Here is a 17,632-nt window from a genome sequence, read left to right as displayed (position 1 = left end):
AATCAAGGAAATGCGTGTGGCAAAAATCAAGCAAATTGCTTATGAATGATCAGCAGAGAACTGAATATGTTCGAAAGGTCGTAATAATCTCCTCAATCATTTTTTTTAATCAAAGTACACACTGATCCCCACAATGATGGAATAAAAGAAGATGTTTTGCATTAAGAAGCAATTAATAAACACAGAGTTTTGGGCATAGTTGCAATTCTGTCAGTGCTGAGCCTATGAATCAGAGGATGTTGCAGAGGTGAAAAAAGACTCTCAAGACTCTTCTATCACTATCCTCCCCATGAAACATCTTTCACCCTGTCTGGAAAAGACAGTGATGGAACTTCCTTGTCAAATAAAATACTTTCCAGGTCTGGTCCCACAATTCCGTGTCAAAAATGGATCAGAGCTCTTTCAGAAGCCATGTTAGAGAAGTGCTGTTTTTGTTTTTGGTTTTTTTGTTTGTTTGTTTTTTTTTTTTTTTTTTTTTTTTGCTTTTTGCTTTTCTAGGGCTGCACCCATGGCATATGGAGGTTCCCAGGCTAAGGCTAGGGGGTCTAATCGGAGCTACAGCTGCTGGCCTATGCCGTAGCCACAGTCACGCCACATCTGAGCAGTGTCTGTGATCCATACCACAGCTCATGGCAACGCCGGATCCTTAACCCAATGAGCGAGGCCAGGGATCGAACCTGCAACTTCATGGTTCCTAGTTGGATTTGTTTCTGCTGCGCTGTGACAGGACTCTAAGAAGTGTGTGTTTTGTTTGTCTTTAATACATAAAGTATGGATTTAGAATAGCAGAGAGAACATTATATAGTTACCTTTAACTTATTCCTACCTGAAATAAATGAAGTATTTGCCACTTCACAGAGAAACTTCTTAAGCATGCTTTGTTTCATTCATTGCTTTCCTTCTAGGCGAGGCAATACCTGATGTCAGGTGTTCCAGCCAAATGAACTCAAGAAAATGCAAAAGAAGCCTGCCAGCTTCCTTGAAGCTCAATCTTAAGCACCTTTTTGGCTTAAATAACATGTTATTTGAATCAGCATGGATTTATTTTTTTTTTTTAAAAAATCACATATTCAAGTACTTTGATATACCATACAGGAAAAGGTCAAGAGAGTCATGTTGACACAAAATTATATAGGACACCTTAGTTTTCCTGGAGAAAGATAAGCTAGTTATTCTTTTGTGGTAAAATATGTGAAACATTGCAGTTGTTACAGAATTAGGGTCAGAACAATAAATGGATCAGAAGAAAAGAAATACAATGCTTAGATAAGCAATACATTTTTTGCTTACTTGATGAGAAAGTTTAAGCAATCATTTACTCAACAAACATCACCGAACACAGTGCAATGAATTATCTGGTCACTCAGCAAAGAGTGAGAAGGGTAAAGGGTTAATTAAGACAATCTTAATGAAAGAGCAACAATATCACGCAATAAACAATTGAGAAAAATTAACGTCCTCCATAAGTGCAAACAGCTTTTCCTATTTAGTGGGGAAATTGGGTACTTGAACTGGTCCTTAAAGGACTTTTGGATAGTTGGAAAAAACCACATTCTTGGCAAAGAGACGTTTACACAAAAGATGTGGAGATTGCAGGAGTACAGACTGTTCAGGCCTAAGCTTAGTGGAAGAAATGAATTAATAAGAATAATGAGGCAGTTCTAGACACGTAGTTAGGAGCAGAAAATAGGAAGCTTTGAATGTCAGAATGAGTATCTGCGAGTTAACAGCAAAGCCAATGACAGGCTCTGGAAACATCTGGACCCTAAGGCAGAGTGATGAGGTCATCCCTGTGAACGGATGGATCTGTGAGAGAGGACTGTGGGGGTAAGGAAGCATATGAGAAATGACTGCTCTAGTCCTAGTGAAAAAATAAGGACTACACTAACACTGGGAGTGAAGAGCAACCGGGACAAAACTCTGCCTGTGTATGGAAATGCCAAGGGCAGCTTCCGCCTGGGCATCCGGGAAGATGGTCTTGACAGTTTTCAAGTAAAAGGAAACGCGAGTGAGATACCGTTTGAAGAAATAAAAGGAGAACCTTAGTTTTTTAAATGTACAAGATTCGGAGTTCCCGTCGTGGCTCAGTGGTTAACGAATCCGACTAGGAACCATGAGGTTGCGGGTTCGATCCCTGCCCTTGCTCAGTGGGTCAAGGTTCCGGCGTTGCTGTGAGCTGTGGCGTAGGTCGCAGACGCGGCTCGGATCCCGAGTTGCTGTGGCTCTGGTGTAGGCCGGCAGCTACAGCTCCGATTCGACCCCTAGCCTGGGAACCTCCATGTGCCGTGGGAGCGGCCCAAGAAAAGCAAAAAGACAAAAAAAAAAAAAAAAAAAAAAAAAAAAAGTACAAGATTTGAGGAAACATGGAAATGCCATTGGCAGAGTCTTAGAGTAGCTAACTTTTGAGAATAAAGAAAAGCAACCGCCCCCACCCCTGCAAATCCCTCTAACCGTGGCTCCATTTCAATGAACATTCTTAAACATACTTTCTTCTCTTGCTTCTCATGATGTTTCCTCCTAGTTCTCTGAATACTCTTTTTTTCAGTCTCTTTTGCTAGCAGTTGCTTTTTTTTCTCACGTGCCTTCAAAGGTGGGAGTTTCTCAAGGTTGCAGGTTTTTCTTCCCCGTCTCCACTCCCTCCTCAGCTACGCTTAAACTTTAAAATGTTGGAGTTCCCGTCGTGGCGCAGTGGTTAACGAATCCGACTAGGAACCATGAGGTTGCGGGTTCAGTCCCTGCCCTTGCTCAGTGGGTTAAGGATCTGGCGTTGCCATGAGCTGTGGTGTAGGTTGCAGACGCGGCTCGGATCCCACGTTGCTGTGGCTCTGGTGTAGGCTGGTGGCTACAGCTCCGATTCGACCCCTAGCCTGGGAACCTCCATATGCCGCCCGAGTGGCCCAAGAAATAGCAAAAAAAAAAAAAAAAAAAAAAAAAGTCAACACTACCTACATACTGATGATTCCAAAATGTGCATTTTCATGGCGCACCCCTCCTCTGATCTACCTGAGGCCAATATTTAATTCTTTGACTGGCACATGAAACACAGTTCAAATTATCATTCATAAACCTTCTCCCTCCACTTGATTCTTTTCTAGGGTTTCCTATCTTTTAACACAGAACCACTATCCACACAAGTTGGTCTGACCAGAGAGCTAACCTGGGATTCCCTATAAACACATTAAAACCTCCTTCCTTCTCACCTTCCCCACAGACAATCCCCCCACTTCTGTTCATTTTAACCTCATAACAATTTCTCCAAGCCAACCATTTCTTCCATCTCTACTGACACTACGATACAAAGAGTCAGCATTTATTGAGTTCATGTGTGTCGCACACTTTGCTAGCAACTTTACATAAATTATTTCATTTGGATTCAGTAATGTGTCTGGCAGAAAATTCAGAATCCAAACCCAGGGCTGTCTGACTCCATACATAAGTTATCTCATCAATTCCCTAACTTACCAAATCTTCTCCCTCCCTAGAAATTCTGTAATATTCTCTTAGCATTTCTCCATATCCATGACATCGATCATTTTTGATGCTGCAGTCTAAAAAATGTTAAGTATTGGAGTTCCCATTGTGGCGCAGTGGAAATGAATCTGACGAGGAACCACAAGCTTGCGGGTTCGATCCCTGGCCTCACTCAGTGGGTTAAGGATCTGGCGTTGCTGTGAGCTGTGGTGGAGATCACAGACGTGACTTGGATCTGGTGTGGCTGTGGCTGTGGCTGTGGCTGTGGCGTAGGCCGGCAGCTCCAGCTCTGATTGGACCCCTAGCCTGGGAACCTCCATATGCCATGGGTGCGGCCCTAATAAAAAGGACAAAAAGCCACACACACAAAAAAAGTTAGGTATTAAGAAAGAGCTTTCTTTTAATTTCAGACAGAAACTGTCAACACGTTTACAAAATTAAAAGGAAAATTGTAAGCACAGAAGATCCTTTCCTTCAAGGTAATTCAAATACACTGTTCTTTGTATGTCTGTACAGAAAAGTTTCCATATGTATAAAAAAGAATGCATGTGACTAACTTTAATTCACACCATCTAACTCTTCTGCATAATTTTTACATGCTTAATAGTAGATCTTGGAGAACTTTCCTCATCAGCATATAATCAGACTTTAAAAAACTACAGTATTCCATAGTTTAAACTCAGAATGATGATTTATGTAACTAGTTAATGGATATGTGGGTTGTTTCTGAATGTTTGCTGTCCCAAACAAGGCTGCAATGAGCATCTTCATATATATAGTTGCAAATTATGTGAGAATGTCTTATAAGGAACTTTTATGACAATGGGACTGTTGAGTCCAATGATGGGTATATTTCAAAATAAGATGCCATTTTTTTTCACTTATCAAAATGATAACGAAAAGCTTGATAACCTCCAATCTAGAGGTCGTACAGGGAAACATATGTGGAAACAACTGGGCAAATACAGTGGCATCTGCTCCCTTTGTATGGCAGCCCCCAGGGTATCCCTCAGCCCTCTTCTCTCCTGTTGCCACTGAGCCCTAAAGTTGCGTGTGTGTCTTTATTTCTAAAAGGTGGGTTAGTTTTATTTCTTATACTATGTGGACTCATACATATTCTGCATATAGGAAATAAGGTTATAAATGCATATTCTTCTAATCCATTCTATTTGTGTTTGGTCTCCTAAGGTAAATCAGTCATTTTCAGTAGCTCAAAGTATTTTTCCTTGGACTACACACATCATTGACCCTGGACTGTTAGTTTTCCTTGCTTAGTTAAGAGCATTTTGAAATTCAGAGAGACAGGTGCTTTGGCATATATTACAGAAGGGGTGATGGAGATTAGGGAGTCTAAGGAACTGTTCTTCTGCATCCAAGGTCGATGCAGGTTGTACTGTGGCTGCGTGGATGCTGGAGTGCCACTCCCTCAGCCTGAGGCAGAACCAGGGCAGAAATTACTAAACTAATTTTCCCCTCCAGTACACGTCACATCCACAGGATGTCTTTCTAACTGGCTGAACACTGCATATTTTTTCATGCATTATATACATGTTCTTCTGATCGTCCTGGTAATTTGGTTTTGTCTATCTCTAGATAACCTGTGTTATGTGATGAACATATTCTTTATGATTCTAAGTAAAAAACATTCCATGCTAAGACTACTGACTGTCATTTTATAACAGTTATCAAATTTCATTCTATTTTTATGTGAAACTCCTCCTCTGCCCTACTTACGGAAGTTCGATGTCCCTGAAATGAGTTTTGCTATGCTCCATGCTCCATCCTCTAAAAGAACATTGAGAGTAATTTTCAACTCAATGACATCTATTTTCTGAAAAACTTTCAGGTATGGTGTAGGAGATGAAATTATAGATGGCCTGTAACATGAAAGCACTGATACCATTATTTTAAGAGTCTAGTGATTTTTCAAGGATCTGTTAGGAAGACAGTATTTTTAAGTCCTGTAGATTAAAAAAGATTATCTCTTATTTTCCAATCCAAAGGATGTTAAACACATGTTCTTATATCTCTTTATAATAGTTATACATATATATGAACATATGAAACACACATTATATATACATACACACATACCATATGCATACACATATAATAAAAACACTACTTCAATCTCTCTACATTACAGTTTTCTTGAGGTAGTAGACATACACACATAGTATGTATGCCTCATTTTTTAAAAGCTAATATATTTCTGCTATGTTCAATCATACCAGCCAAATGTATTTGACTACCTTAAGCAATTTGAACATTTTGGAAATTCAATATTTTTATATATATCCAAGGCAACAGATAAGACTCTCAGGAGATCTTAAAAATAAAAATGATAACAATGCAAAAAAATGTCCCATTCTCTGGCAGTGCAAAGACACAGAGACAAAACAATGCGATAGCCAACATTGTGGGGATTTTGTGCCTGGTTTAGAAAACAGCTATCTTTTTCAGATAGAATGATGAGTAGCAAGAGTAAATGCTTGGTGGTGGATGTATCTAAACAACATAATAGAAAATCTTTCTTGAGAAAAAGCATCTTACTTATCATTGAGTAATTTCTTTAGTATGAACAGCTTACAGAGAGGGAAGTGTATTTTCAAAGTAAATTTCCCTAAAATGCAAAGTATCTCTTCTTTAGAATATCTTGGGATATGTTATCTCAATGTTCATATGTTCATTTATTTTTTTCGTTCATGCCCATGGCATGTGGAAGTTCCCAGGCCAGGGGTCAAACCCATGCACGATAGCAACCTGAGCCACGCAGTGACAATGCTGGATCCTTAACCCACTACCTCACAAGGAAATCTTCAATTTTATATATTTAAAACCAAGTCTACAATCTTTGATTTCTTTGATTCACTGAGTGAACCAACAGACAAAACAGAGGAAAACATAAGCAGAACCTCTTTAACATAAATTGCAGCAATATCTTTTTTGATCCACCTCCTAGAGTAATGAAAAAAAAAGAACAAATGGGTCCTAATTAAACTTAAATGTTTCTACAAGGAAACTATAAAAAAATAACAGCAAGGAAACCATAAAAAACAATAATGAAAATACAACAGAATGGGAGAAAGTCTCTGCTAACGAAGTAACTGACATACAAATATCTCACACAGCTTTATTGTGAAACAAACAAACAACCCAATCAAAAAATTGTCAGAAGATATAAACAAACACTTCTCCAAAGAAGACAGGTGGACAAAAAGCACATGAAAAGATGCTCAACATCACTAATTATTAAATAAATGCAAATCAAAACTATAAGGTACCACCTCACATCAGTCATAATAGCTATCATCAAAAAGTCTACAAACAATAAATGCAAGAGAGCATGAGGAGAAAAGGGTACCCTCCAACACTGTTGGTGAGAAGGTAAGCTGATGCAACCACTGTAGAAAACTGTATGGAGGTTTCTCCAAAAAGAAAATATAAAACTACCATATGATCCAGCAATCCCAGTCTTCGGCATATATCCAGGGAAAACTATGATTCAAAAAGACACATGCACCCAAATGTTTACTGCAGCACTATTTACAACTGCCAAGATATGGAAGCAATCTAAATGTCTGTCAACAGATAAATGGATAAAGAAGAGGTGATGCATAGATAGAATGGAATATTATTCAGCCATGAAAAACCTAATTAATGCCATTTGCAGCAAGATGGATGGACCTAGAGTTATCATACTAAGTGAAGTAAGTCGAGAAGGACAAACATCATATGCTATCACTTACGTGTTGAATCTAATAAAAAAGATACAAAATGACTCATTTATAAAACAGAAACAAACTCATAGATTTCAAAACTAAACCTATGGTTACCAAAGTGGAAACTGTGAGGGGGGATAAATCAGGAGGATGGGATTAGCACATACATACAATAAACATAACTAACAGGGACTTACTGTATAGCACAGAGAGGTCTACTCAATATTCTGTCATAATCTATGTTGACAAAAAGAATGGATATGTGAATATGTATAACTGATTTGCTTTACTGTACACCTGAAACTAACATAACATTGTAAATCAGCTATACTCGAATAAAATTTTAAAAAATAATTCATTATGATAGATTCATATTTGTTTATGGGGTAGCTGCTCAGATTTTCCTGTCTTATGAGAATATTTATAATTACAAAAATGATAAGCAATTATCTTTTCCAAATATCAATTAACTTGTAGATACAATTAGAAATTAATTCTGAATAGAAATGCTAATACATCTCAAAAACAGTTTTCTGGATTACAGATTATTTCAGTTTGGTTTCATTCTACAAAGTTTCTCTAGCTAGAAAAAAAATTTATAAAAGTAGTCTTTGAAATTTGAATCATGTAAGCTTTCTTAAAGTGTGTCACACTAAATAATAAATTAGCTACATGCTCTATAAAAGAGATCTTTAGTAAAAGGAAAAAAAAAAGAGAAATACTATAGTCTCTCTTTGAGATTTGCAGCATTCAGAAGAATGTTAAAGGATCTGAAAATTCCTACAACAAAGAGTATTGGCTTACTCTTTATTTGAGGATTTCTCATACATGGAGAGTATATCCCAAGGGACCAGTTTTGGATGGAATGTAATTTTGGGAATGCGAGTCTGAAGATTTCATAAATTAACATGAATTTAGTCTCATAAAAATGATGACATTCAGGTCTTCAGTAAATGCTGATTTTTTCTAATCGATCTCTAGTTCCTCCATAGCTATTCTCATTTCATTCCTTTTTTTCTCTAGTTTTGGAATATACTTAACATTTTCTATTTTTACATTTAATTTGGTTATTTGCTGTCCCGCTAATTATTTATTTAAATTTGAATGGGAGATCCTTCTAACAAGTGATTGAACTTCCCTCGTCTACCCTGTAACAACCAGGAAGTTTAGTTGTTATTAAACCGTATAGATCCTCATTTGGATTCTGAAAGGTCCTGCTAGTTGATTTAAATTGGGGTGGGTGTATGCAGCACTGGGTCAGTCCAGGCATGTAGGAGTCCAGTCCTAAGGTCCCAGCCAGGACACCGGGTAACAAGGAACCTCTTCTTTGTGATTTTTGGTTCTGAGTTTTTTTCCTTTTGATTTAACACAGAAACACTGCATTGAACACAGGCATGTATGATGTATGATTAAAAACGTGGTATCACCTAGTCGCTTATTTTAGAATATTCTTGATCACTTGATCAAGTTTTGTTTCTTTAAGTTTCTTTCAATGATTCCTGAATTTCCCTTCAGGGGAGAGAAATGTCTTTTGCAATTATTCACAATTTCCTACCAGTGGTGCTAAGTCACAATTACCATTGTCAAGGTTAATTTTAAGGAGGGACGAGCCTCTGTGTAGAAAATAGAAGGCATTTCATCAGACCAAGGACCCTGTGTGATTTGGGAGTAGCCGATTAACTTATCCAGAACTTCAAATATTTTGCACATGATCTCTTTCTCTAGGAATCCACTATAAGAAAGAGGAAAAAATAAAAGAATTTTTTTTTTTTTCAGGGACAGGTGAAATGTGCAAACCAAGCCACTTACATTGACTACTGCCCAATTTGTATAAAGGCAAAATGCAAAACGACAAAGTAATAAATCTTCCATTCGTCTTTCTACACAAGTATGTCAGTGAAGAACCTTTCATGACCTTGTTTCTTTGATCTTGCACTTGACCATTATGAACTGCTTTAATTTGATAATTATGCAATACGAGGACACTGAAAGGTTATAAATCTTGATCACACAAAGCACAATTCGAAACCTGGCAAAATGTACACAATTAATTTAAGATTCTTTTTGGGCTTCTCTTAAAAAATTAGAGTGCTAACTAGTTAGGAAAAAGAACACTTATTTGTCTATAGTTATTACAGAGTCCTAAGCAATATATCAGATGGATTCCAATAACATCCAAAGTATGTGTATTAAGAAAATTATTTTTACTAGAAATAATCCAGATACGTGCAGGTCTTTCATAGTTACGAAAGTAAATTATGAAGCATCAAGACGATGTGAGTTTTAGCCACAACTTTGTTTTCAGAGAAAATGGAAAAAATTATTGTGAAATGCCATTATAAGATTTGTAACTACCTGGAACTAGAGAAGATTTACCAGGAAAATGATTTACTAGTAATTTAAGTGGAATTGCTAACTTAAATCCAAATTTTATAGTTAGAAAGCATGTATTCATCTGATGTAATTGTCCTATTCATTAGAAAAAAACTTACCTTAGTTTTTAGAAGCCCCTTCTATTCAGATGAATATACGGAATACAGTTGTTGTTTCCTTTGGCAGGAGAAGTTAAAAATGACTCACTACACTGCAAGCTTTATATTTACTATTTCTAAACAAAGTTCTCCCCTACCACCTGTATAATTAAATCGTTGAGAATGATTTCTTGCGCTTCCAGCATTATCCTGAATTATCACCAAAGACTCGTAAACTCTTATCAGAAAATCTATTCATCATGTCACACTCTGATATGTGGCCAAAGATTCTCATTTCCTAGAATTTTAGAGGACTAAACTAAGTTCAAAGTGCAGAGTATAAATTGACTCTAAGACTAAATCAAGATTATGTGCGATTCCGAGGTGTTTTATCTTTATACTTAAAGAAGTAGAAACCATGTACTTATACTGCATGGAAAAGTTAACTCTATAAAAGCTTCATGAAGGACCACATTCTGTGGATAAACCATTATTCTTTTATTTGCTCCTCTACTGGCCGCTAATACTGAAAACCAGAAGTTTTAGAAGGTCAAATAAAGGCTGAAAGGTCAAATTCAGCCAGAAAATATGGCGTTTCATTAAACTTAAGAGACTATGTTGTTTTTTTCAAGTCCGTGTTCCACGTTTTGTAAAGCTTAAAGGAGTAAATAGAGATTTATTTATACTGCCAGGAAACATATCAGTGATGTTTTGCTGTCCTATCCCAGGAAAGACCCTTAGGCCATAGCTATATCAGAATGTGACATGATTACATCAATGGTTAACCCAAGCCAGGGCAAAGCAAAGGCAAAGTTCGGGTCCTATTTTTGCCAACTTTCTAGTCCCAAGGAATAAACAATAACATGTTTAATAAACTCTGTGTCATATCTACTTAGAAATCAGAGGTAACAATTTCACGACAGGCGATTTTTCTCTTGGAGTATACCTGGATCTATAATTTTCCTTCTCAAGTTGAGAGCAATTTTCCCATTGTTTACATGAAAACACCAAAAACGTAAATGCTAGAAATCATACAGGCTGATACAAACGCAGTAGACACAGTTAGAGGCATAAGCTATATTCTTCGTAAACTTCCATGTAACCAATTTTACATTGGCTCATTAGTCGTCAATGGCCTTGAGAGAGTGGGAAAAACTGAGAATATACATATTTTAATGGATTCTCTAGTATTGATCCATATTATTGAGACAGGAACAGGATTTCAGAGCTAGACTTTATGAACAGTTCCTTGAATAATCCCGATGAAAGCCAACACAGGGCTTTAATCTTAAATTCACTTAGGTATATGAAGAGTTGAAAAACATTAGTAGAATTGGAATGAAACAGATTAATTGACTTCAGAGGTGCATGGAAATAGACCCATAACTGCACACATCTTGTTTGTGTTCTTCCTTCAGGAACACAGCTGATTTGAATAAGAGATCTAGGTGCTTCTTCTATGAATACTTTGATCATTGGAACAATAATCACAGCACTATTCCTTTTCTCTGTAATTATTTTGGGATGGTCCTCATTTTAACATGAAAGTGATATTTTAGGAGTAAAACAGGAAGGGAGAAACCAATAAAGTTCACATGGAGCAACTGGCTTTAATTTGTGCATGCTGTTTGAATCTGCTATGTTGAAACCTCAGCCATAAACAGAACAAAGAGAAAGCAGCTTAAAGGAAAAGGGCAGAAATCTTCACACAAAGAGAACAGAAAATGCAACATACCTGGATCGTCTACATAAGCAAACAAAAAGGCCGACCAACAAAGGTTCAAAGTCATGGTGTAAAAATGCGTATTTTCTTAGTGCTATCCATGACTTTCCTTACTCGAAAAGGCTGTCGAGCTAGGTAGCAATGTAGGAACATAACAAAACCAATTTGAAATAATTCAATGCAAGCATATTTATAAACTACACACATGCAAATTGTGGTAAAATTGAAAAAAAATTTTTTTCAGGCTTAGTACGGAAAACCAAAATCAATGTTTTCTCTAATCTCCCCAGTTAATTTTGACTTTGCTTAAGATCTGACCAGAGGCCACCTAATAGGCACATTTGTTAATCAATAGTAATAGTGTATGTCACAAAAACAGGATTTGCTAGCTATATTCCCATATGCAGCAATGTGGGCACTTAGAGTTCTATGTAATCAATCACCAGAAAGACTGGATCTTCTTTTTTTTGCACTAACAGGTTTTTTGTTTTTTTTTTTTTTTTTTATAGTTCACTAGAGGTTAACATTTATCACTTAGAATCTTTCTATTAAAATTAATAATGTGGGAAAAATATACCTCAAGTATTCTAGTAGTTTTAAAACTTTCTCTTAAAGCAGATTTCCTTTAAGGAAAACATCGAGGATTTGATGAGTCAAAATAAACAAACACTGAGTTTCTGCCCCTGAAATGGAGCAAGAGGTGATCCTGCCCCCTTCAAGAAAGCCCTTCCATTTCCTCAAGCTAGCTGATTACCTTTCGCGCCAAACAAAGTGTTAACAGAAAAACATCTTGAAAACAATGGTGGTGTCTATTTTCCTTATTTCGCCCTCAAGGAAAGAGGTATTCAGTGGCTTAACCACTCAGCTCATCTGCTCCAGGAGGCACTCCTAAGTGTCCCCATGTTCCTGACGTCCAAGCCACAGTCTTATCACGCACCTCTATTTCCCTCTCAGAATTAGGGAAACATAAACCCTGAACATGAAAGACACTATGTGCGGTTAAGGTGGCATTCTCTTTTGTCCCAAAGTTGGTTCCTCTGGATGTACGGTTTCCTGACATGGTTCACCAGTGAAAAGCTGGATGGATTGGGCTGAATAGTCCCTAATTCTGCAGCCAGGGGTGGATTTACCTTGTTTACAAAGGCAGGCTTTAGAGTCCCAGTGGAAACTGTAAATGTTCTAAGCTGTGGAAAGAGTATGTAGTTCACTGTGAAATCATATTCGATGTTACTAGGCCAACGTTTGGTAGAGAGGAAAGGCATGAATAATCATAAGAAAATAGATTTATCATGGATTTCTTTTTGGCTAATCTTGAGGAGGCTAGTTAACCCCAGGGCACTGTACAAGGAAAATACTTCTTCTACAATACTCTTTAGGGTTATTTATCAATAGTTACCACTGCTCCCTTCCATGCCCTGGCAACTATCACTTTTATTTCCATTTATAAAATAACAGAGAAGGGGAATGGGTTTATTATGTCTCTTCTAAGCCCTAGAACTTTGATTCCATGATAACAAGTATATAATACCACACCTGAGTGGAGCAAGTACAGGGGACCATTTGATTAGTACTTAACATTTCTGAAAACTAGTACTTGGACAGATGTTTTCACCCAGATAGGATCAGAATTTTATCTTAAAACATGGGGTTTATTAACACTTTGTAGAGTGAATATGTGTGCTGTTTTCTATAAGCCATGTATGAGGCGCTTGTACAGATGGCCAACAAGCACATGAAAACATGCTCAACATCACTGATTATTAGAGAAATGCAAATCAAAACTACCATGAGATACCACCTCACGCCAGTCAGAATGGCCATCATTAATAAATCCACAAATAACAAATGCTGGAGGGGGTGTGGAGAAAAGGGAACCTCTGCACTGTTGGTGGGAACATAAGCTGGTACAACCACTATGGAGAACAGTATGGAGGGACCTTAGAAATCTAGACACAGAACAATCATATGACCCAGCAATCCCACTCTTGGGCATGTATCCGGACAAAACTTTCCTTGAAAAAGACACATGCACCTGCATGTTCATTGCAGCTCTATTCACAATAGCCAAGGCATGGAAACAACCAAAATGTCCATCAACAGATGATTGGATTATGAAGAAGTGTTATATATACACAATGGAATACTACTCAGCCATAAAAAGGAACGAAATAATGCCATTTGCAGCAACATGGATGGAACTAGAAACTCTCATCCAGAGTGAAGTAAGTCAGAAAGAGAAAGTCAAATACCATATGATATCACTTATATCTGGAATCTAATATATGGCACAAAGGAACCTTTCACAGAAAAGAAAATCGTGGGCTTGGAGAATAGACTTGTGGTTGCCAAGGGGGAGGGAGAGCAAGTGGGATGAACTGGGAGCTTGGTGTTAATAGATGCAAACTATTGCCTTTCGAATGGATTAGCAATGAGATCCTGCTGTGTAGTGCTGGGAACTATGTTAGTCACTTATGATGGAGCATGATAATGTGAGAAAATAGAATGTGTACATGTGTAACTGGGTCACCATGCTGTACAGTAAAAAAAAAAAAAAACAAAAAACTGTATTAGGGAAATAACAATTAAAAAAATAAATAAAATGTAAAAAAAAAAGAAAAAAGAAAAAAATTCTTAAGTATTACTATTATGATTAAACTTAATGTTCACCTGCCAAATAAACTGTGTCTACTTGATTCGACCAAAGGATTTTCAGAATTCTGTTCCTTTCCATTTCTTCTATATACAACCCCAAATAACAATGGGGAAAAGAATGCCTTTAACACATTAAGATGGGAATTCCCTTTGTTTAGTTCTGTCATTATCTTCCTTAACTATATTCTGAATGCACTTATCTGACAGTATTCTATTTATTAGGTAACTCTTAGGCAAAAATATTCTGCATAAAACTGTATCAACAAAACAATAACAGACAGAATGTTTTGAGAGCTTCCTTTGTGCCCCAGATGTTAAGTACTTCATATGTTTTATCTTACTTATTCTTTACATCAGTTTTATAGAGATCATGACCATGGACAGACAGGCAGGATTCGAACCTGATATATAATACCTCTCCCTTCTGTGATCTTTACCTCTATCCCTCTCTCCCAAAACTTCACAGTGTGGGGTATGGTACCCGGGGGCAAGGCTGACATCACTGAAACTTAATACTGAGAACGCACTCAATTGATTCTCACCTTAGACCAGTCACCCATTCGCCACACATAGCACTTGGAATAATCTTCACAATCCTCAGCCTCCCGCGGTCTGGTGGAAAGGACGCATTTCTTTCGAGGGTTGGTACACCTCACGGTCCGATGACGGACGCCTTTGCCACACTTGACCGAACACTGGAAGATAACATCAGAGAGTGTGGATAGAGTTGGTGATTGCGAGATAGAGACTGATTATCAAATGATGGGAGGAACTGGTTGTAAGCATCCCTCATAAGCCTAGCACCCACCGAGAGGTCGGAAGGAAGCAGGGGAAGAAAAGGACCAGACTACACTCCAGCAGCAGAGGCCAGATGAGGCTCAGGACACCACCTGAGAGGTGGATGGGTTTCAGAAACACAAGACCATTATAACAGAGCGTCTTACAACAAGGATTGTTTTTGAAAGACAAATAATAAATGACCAAAATGGAAAACGCTAAACCTGATGGACATCAAATGTGTGCATGTCATAATGTAAGGAAATCCATTTTCCTTTTGCTAAGATTTCGTTTGTTTTAGCCTTAAGACATGTTTGTGAAAAGGACGATTTCTAAGAGAACATCCTTTCTCACTAACTTTTCTTAAAGCGAAAACATTGAACACTAAGCAAAAACCAAACAGCTTCTCTGCATAACGACATGCCCCTAGAAATCATCATTCTAAATAGTTATATGGATTGAAAATATAATTCCAGTTTAAAATAGTTTCGTTCATGTCATGAATAAATGATGCTTGGATGATGATGGTGACCTAACAGGGAGGAAGCAGGTAAGATGTAACTGATACTTTCATTTACACTGATGCTTCCCACGGCGGACTATGAAAAAGCCTCTCAGTTTTATAAAGGGATGCATCACTGCTTATCTGGACCCAGGGACCAAAATGGCATTAGGTGGGAGAGGGAAAGGAGGGATGAGAGGTATGGCAAAATTTGAACAACCTAATTTATGCTTGTGTCTGAGAAAGGTTCAAAGAAAGGAATGCGGGTACATATTCAGCAATGACGTAGAAGAGGAAGAGCCACGCAGATTTCAGCAGCTATCTTGCTGAAAACTTAAGCACAGAACTGATGACATTCTAAATATAATAAACCTTGTACTACTGAGGAATTGTCTCATGATTTATGGCTCATACTTGAATGTATTGAGCTTTAAAGTGAACTACATGTGTGACGCGGCATTTTATCTACATTTGTATTTTCTGGTAATTGAAACTCACCCTAATCTCCCAAACTGAATTTTTAAATTGAATCAAAAGAGACATTTTTTAAGTCGTACGCTGCATTGAGGCATATTACTTCTCCCAGCTTGTGCCACAATTCCACATGGTAGAATATTTCTGACTTATTTGTGAAAATGTTACAGTTAGGCTGGAGTAGGGTGTTTTTGTTTCTCTGATGTTTATGTGAATCTTTTCTCCAGATTCAACTGATCCACTGTGATGTAAAATTGGACAATTCATTCTCAAAGGTATATAGCACAAATGAAGAAGAATCTACTCAACAAAATCTTTTTTTTTTTTTTGAAGAATGAAGCAGTGTATTAACCTTGCAGCATTTGTTCTAATGCTTCTTGGCAGTGATCACCTGTCTGGTGATTCTGTCCAGATCTCTCTGTGTCTGAGGTATCACCTTGAGGCCCCTATCTTGGTCCTTTCCCATCATTTTCAGCCCCTCCAGGGCTCTGAGGACCTGGAGGGCCATGCTCTCAGAGCCTCTGCTGAAGTGGCTAGTACAGCTCAGAAATAAGGGAATGTAACACTATTTGCAAAAATTTTTTTTTTGTGGGGGTGGATTAACTGAAGAACATTCCCCAATTTTATTATCTATGGTACCTTAGCCTCAATTTTCAAAAGAATGGCTAGTTACTTCAACCTAGCCCCCCCCTGTTTCTCTCTCTCTTTTTTTTTTTTTTTTTGCTTTTTAGGGCTGCACCCACGGCTTATGGAAGTTCCCAGGCTAGAGGCTGAATCAGAGGTACAGCTGCCAGCCTACACCACAGCCACAGCAATGCCAGATCTGAACCACATCTGCCGCCTACACCACAGCTCATGGGAATGCTTGATCTTTAACCCACTGAGTGAGGCCAGGGAAAGAAGCTGCATCCTCATGGATACTAGTTGGGTTTGTTACCACTGAGCCACAACGGGAACTCAAACCTAGCACTTTTTAATTGTCATTTTTATACCCTAGCTAATATTCTGAAATTAAACATACAAATGATTTTGCTTGGGTGTATGTGCGCATGGGTGTGAGTATGTGTGTGTGTGTGTGTGTGTGTATGTGCATGCACCCAAAATGCTCACCTAAAATGCTTCAGAGTACTAGAAAGATAAGTAAAGACTGGGGCTAATTATTATGAGAAGATATGTACCATGAGAACAGAAAATAAGCATACCCGTTTGGCTTGGAACACAGCTGCATGCTACACACTATAAGTTGCTGGGCATGCTGCGTAGTGAGCCAGGCAGCACTGGGTTCAAATCCTACCTCCAACACTCAAGTAGGATTTTGGGTAAACTAACTTTTCTGAGCCCTAATATTATAAAGTGGTGAAACTGTTAACTTTTGTGAATTGGGGATTAATATCAACAGATACTTAAAAGTAAAATTCCTGCTCACAGGCAGTGGTTGTTAAATGTTAATGTCCTTTATTCTCTCTCTTCTAAATGCTCAGGGATATGCAATGAATCAAATGTGTATTTTCTTATGTGCCCACTAAAGAGTATACTCATGGGGAGTTCCCATCATGGCACAGTGGAAATGAATCTGACTAGCATCCACGAGGATGCAGGTTCAATCTCTGGCCTTTCTCAATGGGTTAAGGATGCGGTGTTGCCATGAGCTGTGGTGTAGGTCTCAGACGCTGCTTGGATCTGGCATTGCTGTGGCTGAGGCTGGCGCCTGCGGCTCCAATTCAACCCCTAGCCTGGGATCCTCCATATGCCACAAGTGCAGCCCTAAAAAAAAAAATAATAATATACTCACAACATATAAATAAAAAGCTGGATTTTAAAATGTACTCAATCTGTGCTT

General features: G+C 37.9%; 1 protein-coding gene across 1 annotated transcript in view; it reads right to left on the bottom strand.

The window, feature by feature from the left end:
• Window positions 1-17,632, bottom strand: part of ADAMTS19 (ADAM metallopeptidase with thrombospondin type 1 motif 19) — a 267,851-nt gene that overhangs the window by 15,629 nt on the left and 234,590 nt on the right. The window contains 1 exon segment of the mRNA XM_021084737.1: window positions 14,582-14,734. Within this exon segment, the coding sequence (XP_020940396.1) occupies window positions 14,582-14,734 (153 nt within the window).

The sequence above is a fragment of the Sus scrofa genome, chromosome 2 (genome assembly GCF_000003025.6).
Source record: "Sus scrofa isolate TJ Tabasco breed Duroc chromosome 2, Sscrofa11.1, whole genome shotgun sequence".
Classification (NCBI taxonomy): domain Eukaryota; kingdom Metazoa; phylum Chordata; class Mammalia; order Artiodactyla; family Suidae; genus Sus; species Sus scrofa.
The sequence above is the reverse complement of the archived record's forward strand: the minus strand, read 5'-3'. Positions and strand labels throughout refer to the sequence as shown.